The sequence below is a fragment of the Meriones unguiculatus genome, chromosome 12 (assembly GCF_030254825.1).
Source record: "Meriones unguiculatus strain TT.TT164.6M chromosome 12, Bangor_MerUng_6.1, whole genome shotgun sequence".
Taxonomy (NCBI): Eukaryota; Metazoa; Chordata; class Mammalia; order Rodentia; family Muridae; genus Meriones; species Meriones unguiculatus.
The window spans coordinates 12,742,615-12,752,611 of NC_083360.1; the positions used below are offsets into that span (position 1 = coordinate 12,742,615).

The following is a 9,997-nucleotide window of genomic DNA, read 5'->3' on the forward strand; positions in this document are numbered from 1 at the left end:
ATCTAGGCAGTTGCCTTCCTGGGTACCTCAAAACCTACCCGGCTCTCACCAGGCTAGGGACTCCCAGCCTGGAACTCACTTCACAGCAGACACTTTTTTTTCCTCTCCTCCCTCCCTATTCTTTGGCTCTGGGCCCTGTTTGTGTCTTTTTGTAGAGAGGTCACACACACAGGCACATTTAAATGTCCTTGAATGGCTGTTAAGCTTCAGTCCTCCAAAAGGCATAGCAATTGAAGGCAAAACCATCTCCACAGGACTGTGGAGGGCAGGGAAGGCCTGCTAAGGGATATCGGGGTGGGGGTGGGGTGGCAGGGAAACTGAGCCGAGAAGTCTCAAAAAAGCACACAGGAGCAATGCAGGACTGAATTGCTGTGTTTTTAATGTACGGCACAAAGGTTGCCAAGTACTCTCATGGGAGCCTCTCTGCACAGGGTGCAGGCACCATGTGGGAAACAGCTGAAAAGCGAGCCGGGGGCACCGCAGGAGGTGGTGTGGGACATGGAATCCTAGGTGTGTGTGTGTGTGTGTGTGTGTGTGTGTGTGTGTGTGTTGGGATGGTCTCTGGGCATCTAGGAGGAACAAAAGGGAAAAAAAGTCCCTCGTGTCGGTTGCTGGGGGATAGGAAGGAAAAGATGGACAGGAGGAAATGGATTTCCGCACAACTGAGGAGGATGTACTCAGGTGCTGCCATCGAGGTCCTCAGCGTGGAAGGGGAGCGTCTGAGCACGTGCAGCCTGGGGAGAGGGGGTTCTCCGGCAGCAAACAGACTCAAAGACTCTTTCAAAGGCTTGGGACACAGGGGAACTCTTGAGGTGGGTCTGGGGTATGAAGGAGTTCTGGGTCTGTGAAAGTGCCTAGGGCATGAAAAGTTTCCTGGGTTACTCAAGCTGTCCTGGGACACACAGGAAGGGTGTCGAGGGCACGTGGGAACAAATGGGGCACCGAGAGGTGACTGGGGAGTTCCGTGAAGCCGTCTGGGAGCACACAGGGGTGCCTGGAGTGCCTGGAAGCATGTGGGGCGCGCAGAGGCGACTGTGGCGTCTGGAAGGCATCTGTCTAGGACTGTGGAGGCCTCTGGAGTGAGGGTGGTGTCCGGGACCTGTGGAGGCATCTATGCGTGAAGCAGCTGGGCCCTGCGGCTGGGAGTGCCGCTTAGGTGGTCTTGCACTCGCTCTCCCGCCGCCGCTTTTTACGCTCGGTGTGCTCCTTGGCCTGGCGCTCCCAGGCCGCAGAGCTGCTGGCACCCACTATGCAGCAGGCGAGCCGGCGCCCCGCGTTGCCGTTCTCCACGCTGGCCTGGTTGCCGCCGCGGCCCAGGTCATCCTGGCCAGCGTGGACCACTACGGCACGGCCCAAGATGGAGTACGGGCCCGCCAGCGAAGCGACCAAGCCAGAGCGGTACTTCCAGAGGCGCCCATCGCGCACCACGAAGTTGCCGAAGTCGCCCGGGTGCTGCGGGTGCGCCACGGCCAGCGGGTTGTAGTGCGGCCCGGTGGACTCACAGCCCTGGCTCAGGTCCCCGAACTCGTGCACGTGGATGGCGTGGCTGGACACGTTCAGCTCGTCATCGAAGCCCTCCAGATTGAAGAAGGCCTCCAGCTTGGCGCCCGGCGCTAGCTGCCGGAAGAGGACCAGACCGGTGACCCGAGGCTGATCGGCTGCCAGCGTGGCTGACGGCTCCACCCTGCAGGCCGCGTACAACTCAGGGGCATCCACCTCCCGCCGTCCCAGCCCCAGCCAGATCTCCAGCACTTTGGCGTGAGTGTCGCTTATCTTCTCAAACAGGTCAGTCTTGATCTCTGCTAGGTCGAAGCTGGACTCCCCGGGATCCAGCATGGTCCAGGTGACAGAGCCATGGGCCGCCAGAAGCAAGCCACAAAACAGGAAGGCCAGCATGGCTGAGGTCCTGCACCTGCGGAATATCCCCATACCAGTGGGAGAAAGCAAGTTTTAGCTATTTGAAAATTCCAACCTCAGGAGCCTCACTTCTCACATCCCAAACCCACAATCCCCAAGGGATGTCCCGGGCTATCTCCCTTTGTTTGTTTGTTTGTTTGGGGGATGTGCCTCCAGGGTCTGCTGGGTACCACGCACAGGGTTGGGAGGCTGTGTTTATGGAAGTGCCAAAACTATATTCAGAAACTCACGGAGATCTGAGTCACACAAGGTGACAGTACTCTCAAGTTCTGTCTCCATAGCAAAGGAGCTGGAAGGATTCTTAGGGGCTGTGTGTGTGTGTTTACGAGATTCGGAGAACCTCACAATAATGAGTTGAGGGATGGACTCTGGAGACAGAGACTGGGGAAAGGCAGTGGGTACAGTCCAGGGACAGAGACAGAGAAACAGTCAGCCTTAGAACTAGATAGGGGGCCATTGCAGGGAGCCAAGGAAGAAAGCATGAAAGCTATTACTAAGAGGAGTTGGCAAACAGAGAAGGGCGTGGGTGTGGGAGCAGTGGCAGTAGGGAGGAAGAGAGTAGTTACCAAAGGCTGAGGTGCCCCAAAGAGGAGAACGTGTGGGTGCGTGTGGGTACCAGGCCCAAGAGGAAGTGGGCTGGAGTGTGGGCAGCGGTAGGAACATCTGGACAGGCATCTGGAAGCTCAGGTCTGGCATTGAAAGAGAACAGGAGACTGGCTCAGTGTTGGGTATACATCAGACTCTCTTGTGTGGGGGTGTGTGTGTGAGGGTGAGGTTGACATCAGACGTCTCCTCAATTGCCCTCTACCTTATATACTGAGACAGTCTCTTATGGAACCTGCAGCTTGCTGTTGTCCCTCTGGGCAGCCCGTCTCCTCCTCCAGGTCCCTGAGATTCCAGGTGGACCACCATGCCCATCCAGCTTTTTACACGGCTTCTGGGGATCTAAACTCCCCGTCTTTGCTTTACCTACCAGTCCATCTTCCCAGCCTGGATCCAAGACTCTAAAACCAAGATCCACAAGAGGCCACCACCCGAGAGCCTGGATTCAGAAGAGCTTAGCTGTCGTTTGCCTTTTTGAAAGTTTAAATATCCTGGTGCGCAATCAAAGACAATGGAAAGGTCCAGAATTCAACCTTAGTCACAACACAGCTGACTCACTTCATATGTGGGTGACTGATTCCAGGATGCTTCAAGGATTCCAAAATTCATGGGTGCCCAAGTTCCTTATGTAAGATAGCAAGAACTGTGCCCAGAAACAGCTCAGATGGCCCTGTGTCCTTTAAAACATGCCTGGACGGCTTATTGAAGTTAGCAGTGTAAATGCTATGTAAATAGCCATCACAAGAAGAAAGGCCTGTATATGTTCAGCAAAGACATGGGGTAGGATTTTTGTGTGAGTTTTGTAATTTCTGTCTGAGGTTGTCCGAGGTACATAACCCAAGGACATGAAGGGCAAGTGACTTCATGGGGATACAGTCCATAGCCTCGGCTCCTTACCTGTAAAATAAGGCCAGTTCTGCTACCAAGGGCCATGGCCAGGGTCAAGGCAGATATTTATAAACAAGATACTTTCACATTTTAAAACCTGCCCTAAGGGATTAACGATGCCTCCAAGGGGCTGGTTGAAGGTCATCTGCGCTTTCAGAGCCCTTCTACAACCCCGGAATAGGTGCCATTTAAAATGAATGGAGTGTGAGTTCTTTCTATAGCTGTTACAGAAGGACAATTTAGTACGGTGATTATAAGAATGGATTCGGAAACTCGCCCCATGAATTTCAAACTCGACTACCACTTACGCTCTAAGGTTGTCTGCCATTGCTGTTTCTGTGCTCAGTAGCAGCTGAGCTGAGCTGAGCTGCAAACTCCATGGGCCTGCTTGCTCTCTGAGCCTGTTTTCTCCTCTCCTCTCACCTGGGGAGCTCGCTACCAGGCTTCAAAGAGAAAACTGAATTAATTGACAACACCTGTTGAATACTCAGGCCAGGCATTGTTAAAAAGCCTTTGGCACACATGAGTTTTGTACATAGATAGGAGTGTGTGTAGGTCACTGATTCAGCTAGCTTACAGGCCAGCGACCCTTCCAGTCTCCACCACTGTGCCTGGCTTTTACATGGATGCTGGAGATGGAACTCTGCACCTCATGCTTGCAAGGCAAGCACTTCACTGACTGAGCCATCTCTCCAGTCACAAGGTTTGAATCCTGGTAAGCACCCTGTGAGATGGTGCTTATCTGGCTTCAAGAGGGCAGAAAGTTAAAGCACAGAGGTGTCCCTCCCAAGGTTACATATTCACTGAGGAGCCAAGGGGAGGATTTGCAGGTGAGCTGGTTGGCTCTCAGGTCCAGCTTCAGAACCACACCGTACGCTTTTCAACTAGAACTCTCCTACAGAGCAAGTTCTCAGCAAAAGGCAGCACACTGCTGCCAGAGGGAAGCTGCTGACGGAGCTGTGAGCACCGTCAGCTGGGAGATGCTGGGGAGACCAGAAAAGGAGGAGGTACTCAGAAAGGGCTTGAGAAGGACTAAGACTGGTAGGACTCGGAGAGTGAAAGCTACAGACCCCTCCCTGTTGACCTGCCCTAGTGTGGCACTGCTGCTGAAGCTTTGAGGAGAGGGCGCAGCCTTGTGCAGCTGTCCTTTGCTCTCACTGCACAGGGACCCTCTTCTGAGGCAGCCCGCCATGCAGGAATGTTCCATGCTCACGTTTCGATTCAGGAATTCTTCCTGCTAAGCCCAGAGCAAAATCCAACTGAGGTGTGTTTGTGGGCTTTTCTAGGAATGAACATTTTAAAAAGATATTCTCTTAAAGGAGAGAGAGAGAGAGAGAGAGAGAGAGAGAGAGAGAGAGAGAGAGAGAGCATGTTTTGTTACCCCCAGGTAAACCTGGACTCCTTGTTTGTCTGTCTCCTCTCCTCAGGAATTGTTGGTCCTCAGCTGCTCTTTAGAAGGAAGCTTTGCTGTAAGCCAGAGTTGACCTTATCCTGGAACTAATGACTTTGAGCAGCAGGTGATTCTTCAGGGTGCCTGCTCATCCTTCATAACTTCAATACCCAAGCCACGCCATGTTCCAAGACAGCCTTCATCATATGACATTTACAGTGCTAAAGACCTCTTGGATGACCCACTGCAGGCCCAAAGCAGAAGGCTTCCTCCCCACCACCTTCCTCCCATGACCCTACTCCCTACCCTAGAGCAACCAGGCTTTTCACTGACTGGGTTTCTCTCCCGAAAACATGATTAGACCTTTTCCAGTAAGTGCCGCCGGCTGCCCAACCCAGTTTCCAACTCTTAAAAAGCACCCTCCTAAAAGAATGCAATTAACCTCAGTTTGGCACGCACCTGTCAGGCTCTCCCAAGAGCGCTTTCCCTCTGGCGAAGTGGGGGGCAGCACCCAGCTAGAAGCCTGAGGGAGAACCTATGTGCTGCCTCCCCAGGGCTGGCTGGCTGGCCGGCTGGCTGTTTGTGAGCAGCATGGAGGCCAGCCCCGGGGAGTGGTCAGCAAAAGGGAAGGAGGTCATTGGACTGGCTGGTTGAAGAAAAGCCAGCCTGGCTGTCCCTTGTGGTAAAATTGCTGCCTCCTCCTCCTCCTCTTCCTTCTCATACTCTTCCTTCTCTTTTCCCTTTCCCCTTCTCCTTTTCCTCCTCTTTTTCCTTCTTCCTCCTTTTCCTCTTCCTTTTCCTCTTCTTCCTCTTTTCTTCTCCTCCCCCACTTCTTCTTCTCCTCATCCCCACCTCCCAGATCCTTTCCCACAGCTAGTTCCCCTTGCCAAGTATGTCTTTCCTGACTTCTCTGGCTTGTGCAGACGCAGTCAGTGACCTTCAGAACGCAGCAGGGGAGCAGAAATGAGAAAGAAAAATAGCTTGTTGGGAGAGGTACAATGGTCTCTTTATTGAAGGGCCTTTTCTTTTCCCCTAACTCCCTCAGCCATTGACTTCTTTTGCTGGATGTTGGTATGTGTTTAAGGCAGACATGGGCACTTGGCAGCTCAGTGTGACACTCTCTCCAGCACTGTACCGTCACACAAGGTATAGGGCAGGCATGGGAGTGTGCCTTCACAGCCTTGTCATTTCCTGCCTGTGTGCTCCTGAAGCCCCTCCCTCCACCTCCCTCTCAGCACCTGTGAAAAAGGCATGGTATGTGAATAGCCCCATCCCTTCAAGAATCAAATGAGTAAACCTAGTGTCTGGCTCTCATAATGACATCAGTGAGTCAAATAATGAACATAACCATGACGAAGACATTATAACTGTTGTCAATGTTGTATTAAAATGACTAAGGGGGGGATTGTGTGTTTGTTTCTCTTTGAAACAGGGTCTCATGTATCCTAGGCTAGTGTCAATTCACCATGGAACTGAGGATGACCTTGAATTATTAATCCTCCTGTCTTCAGCTCTCAAATGCCGGGATTACAGGCATGTACCATCATGTTTATGTGTTGCTGGGGATGAAACATGGCCCTTCATGCATGTTAGGCAAGCACTCTGGCAACTGAGCCCCAGCCCAGGGATACCCTTTGAAAATAGTATATAGACTGGAGACGCCGTGAGCCCTTAATTCCGGGTCCTTATTTCTTTTGTTGTCATGAACTTTCCTCCATCACAGAAACTCTTTCCAGAAGTAAAAGGTTCTCTTTCCCAGAAAATCCCCCCGTGATAAAAGTCAGCTTGCTGTTGCCTGTCTGCACCCCCCCCAAATTCCTTCAACAACTGCTTATTGGGTGCCTGCCCCCTACCAGGCACCAGGGTGCACATCAGAGACTCAAAGCTGCTCAACTCCCTGTTCTTTGTAGTTCACACTCTTAGGAAGAAGACAGAGGTGTCAACGGTACAGCTAGAGACAAAGGGGCAGGATGGCCCTGACACCGCCAGTCACCAAGCCAGGCAGGTAGGAAGTTTGTTCAGTAACCTGTCCTCTGGATGCTACCTGGAGCTCAATGACCGTAGGTGTAGGCTCCTAGAAGCTCTGTGTTTAAACACTGATGGTTGAGCTGGAGAGATAGCCTCAGTGGCTAAGAACACTGGCTGCTCTTCCAAAGGAACTGAGTTCAATTCCCAGCACCTACATGTCAGCTCAACTCCATTTCTCAGGGATCTGGAGTCCCCACACAGACATGAATGCAATAAAACACCAACACATAAATAAATAAATAAATAAATAAATAAATAAATAAGTAAGTAAGTAAAAAAATACTGATGGTCTGCCAAACAACTAGGTTTAGATTTCACTGCTTTGCTGAAAAGCTCACAGGAAAAGGCTTTGTCCAGGAGCAGCTATTCTAAAAGATGGGAAGCAGGCTCGTCAGGACTTGAAGACTCTGGTCCATCTGTTCTGCATCTACTTTTGAGGCCACACAGCTCTGAGAAAACCAGTTTGTGTCTGCAGTTAGGAATAGTTTACAGAGGGCCAGGTACCACCCACAACCTACCCTACCAGATCCTGGCTTCTCTTCACGACTTTTTCATTCATTTTGTTAAGTCCTTATTTTCATTCAGTCCTTGAAGTAATTCTTATATATGCTCCTAGCTACTGTTTCAAGTGGCGCTATCTTCCATGAGCCTAATTTTATTTCTTTCAAGACTCAAGAAAGCACTCCTTCATTCTGGGATTCTAGGATTAGTGTAAAGCCCCAATTCTCTTGCATTTTTATGACACTAGGAGAAAATTGCCTTTTCTTACTCCAGCCTTGTAGCAGTCACCCCTGCCCCGTCCCTTGGGTATCATGATTTCATTTCTTTCTTAGAAGCCAACTTTACTCCTAGATGCAAAGCTAAGCTTCAGCATCATTTGTCATGGTCCAGCCTGATGCATTTTGGGATAATGAGACTCCAAGATACTTGGTTGGGACTTTCTTTTGTTTTCCAGAGACAGGGCTTCCTCTGTGTAACAACCTTTGTAGACCAAGCTGGCCTTGAAAACACAGAGATCTGGAATGCTGGGATTAAAGGTGTTTAGCACAATTCCTGCTTTGGTTGGGACCCTTAAAGATATATATATCCTCTTTTTCCCGACTTGAAGCTAGAGAGAAACCATGGTCACTGTACTCTACCAAGGGAGAGCCTTTCTGAGGACAGGGCCCATGACAAAAGAAATACAATGAAAGTACAGCGAAGCAGGAACTTGGTGGCGGGCCTCCCTCTAGCCGTACCTGAAGTGCTGCTTTCATCACGTGAACTTTCTCACACTATGAGACAGTGTCATGGGTATCATGCTTATTGCTTGCAGTTCTTTTGGAGGGTGGACATAATCCATCTATTCTGTAGAGATAAGGACATATGTTTCAGAAAAGGAGAAACTAGAGGGTCAAGATGCAAACCTAGAAAATGGCCAAGTCAGGATTTAAGTTTATAAACTAATCCCTGTGATAAACACCTGTGATCCTCACTAGTCAGGAGACTGAGGCAGATGGGTTGCAGTCCTAGGCCAACCTGATTTACCTAGCTCTCGAGCAATTTTCTTAAGGTTCTTTTAATCAGTACATTTTATTACCACAAACCTTGGTGCAGAGACGAAACAGAAGATACAAAGCATTGACAAGTGCTGTAAATCTTGTAGTTATCTCTAATACCAGGGAGCTTCTCAGGGGTGACATGGAACCATCTTTTGACCCCTCAGGCTGTTAATGTGTAATAGGTCGGGTATGAGTTGTTACGCACAGAATCTGGAGCTGCCTACTCAGGACCTTTGCACTTCTATGCAGGAATGACAACTGTAAATGGCATCCTCATCATTCTGCTCAGGAAAACTCTAGGAGCTAAATTTCATCAACAAGTGACATTTCAGTAGTAATCCTGGAAGCCAGGGAGCTCAGGTTAAGTCCCCCCAAGGCCAGGCTGTATGCAGTGACAATTTACCCAAGCAGGGTGCTAAAGAAACTTCAGAGAAAACTTCAAGGGATTCTTGCCTGCCTGGAGTTTGACCAGAACCTGGCTGTGGAGTAGAAGTAGACTGAGATTCTGCTTATCAGTCCTGGACCTGTCATTTGGTCTAACCGCATTTGGATAATCTTGGGGAAAAGAGGCTCCTTGATGACAAACAAGGTAGACCAGGAAGGAACGAGCACCATTCTTCTGAATAGAAGTAAAATAGTAACAACATTTATTAGCCACCCTTCATTTGCCAGGCACTGGCTAAGCAATACTTGGCATTCACCTTAATGGCGCTGCCTCTGTGTGAAGAATGGCTTGCACCCTGGTGCCTGCTATATTCTGGCAAGACTTGCTTTCCCTGATCCCAATTCAGCTGGCTGTGGTCAAGTGGTCCTTGATGCTGTGTGCACGTCACCTCCAACTGTGGCCATGTGAGGAGAAACACTCACGCATAGGAGAACAGAAGTGAAAGGCCTTTTCTGACAAGAAAAACAATGGATGTGTATTATTCCTCCAGCGAACACCAGGCCAAAGTCCCTTCAAGTTAAGTTCCTCAGGGATTCTGAGCTTCTCTTCATTCTGTGTCCTCTGCAGGCCTGTGAGAGAGCCCTATCTCTTTGTGCTTTGCCAATTGTAGACAATAGAGCAGCATGGGGTGAGAAAGTATGAGCATATCTAATTTTGTGTTTAGTTCTTCAAAGTAATTATGTGGAACACTCTGGAGAAGAGAAACAGTCTTCAGCGTATATGTTTTATATTTACTTAATAAACATTTGTTGGACCCCGCAGCTGTATTTATCCACCTTCTTGCTGCTGCCTTCTCTCAAGCTGGAAAGTAGAGACTTGCTTTCCCAGCACCCCTTTCAACTGGCCATGGTCAGGTGACCCATTCTCAGCTTGGAAAACAAAGCAAGATCCAACTCTTTGCTGCTTCTTAAAGAGAAATATCAAATATAAAGACATAAGATGGTTGGCGATAAAGGAATGAAAGAAATTTACTGTGTAAATTTACATTTACTGTGTAAAATGGCTACATGTATTAACAGAATAATATTGTCAAAATAAGTGCCAAGACAATGCTATAGTCACAACCAAATATTGCACAATGGTACAAAGGCACAGTCACTGGAAAGGCAATATAACATTCAAAATTTTAAGAATTCAATGATAAAGCTTAGAATATATTCAATGAAAACCTATAAAACTAAAGAA

General features: G+C 49.3%; 1 protein-coding gene across 1 annotated transcript; it reads right to left on the reverse strand.

Moving 5' to 3' along the window:
• Positions 1-362: 362 nt before the first annotated feature.
• Sod3 (superoxide dismutase 3) lies at positions 363-5,412 on the reverse strand. The gene is made up of 2 exons (XM_021657748.2): positions 5,258-5,412; positions 363-1,912 (listed from the first exon to the last, which is right to left on the reverse strand). The coding sequence occupies exon 2, from the start codon at positions 1,894-1,896 to the stop codon at positions 1,153-1,155; it is 744 nt and encodes a 247-aa protein (XP_021513423.1). The 5' UTR covers positions 1,897-1,912; positions 5,258-5,412; the 3' UTR covers positions 363-1,152.
• Between the last annotated feature and the right edge of the window lie 4,585 nt (positions 5,413-9,997).

Excerpts from the sequence above, each read along its gene's own strand:
- Sod3 (XM_021657748.2), bottom strand. The coding sequence starts at position 1,896 with ATGCTGGCCTTCCTGTTTTGTGGCTTGCTTCTGGCGGCCCATGGCTCT.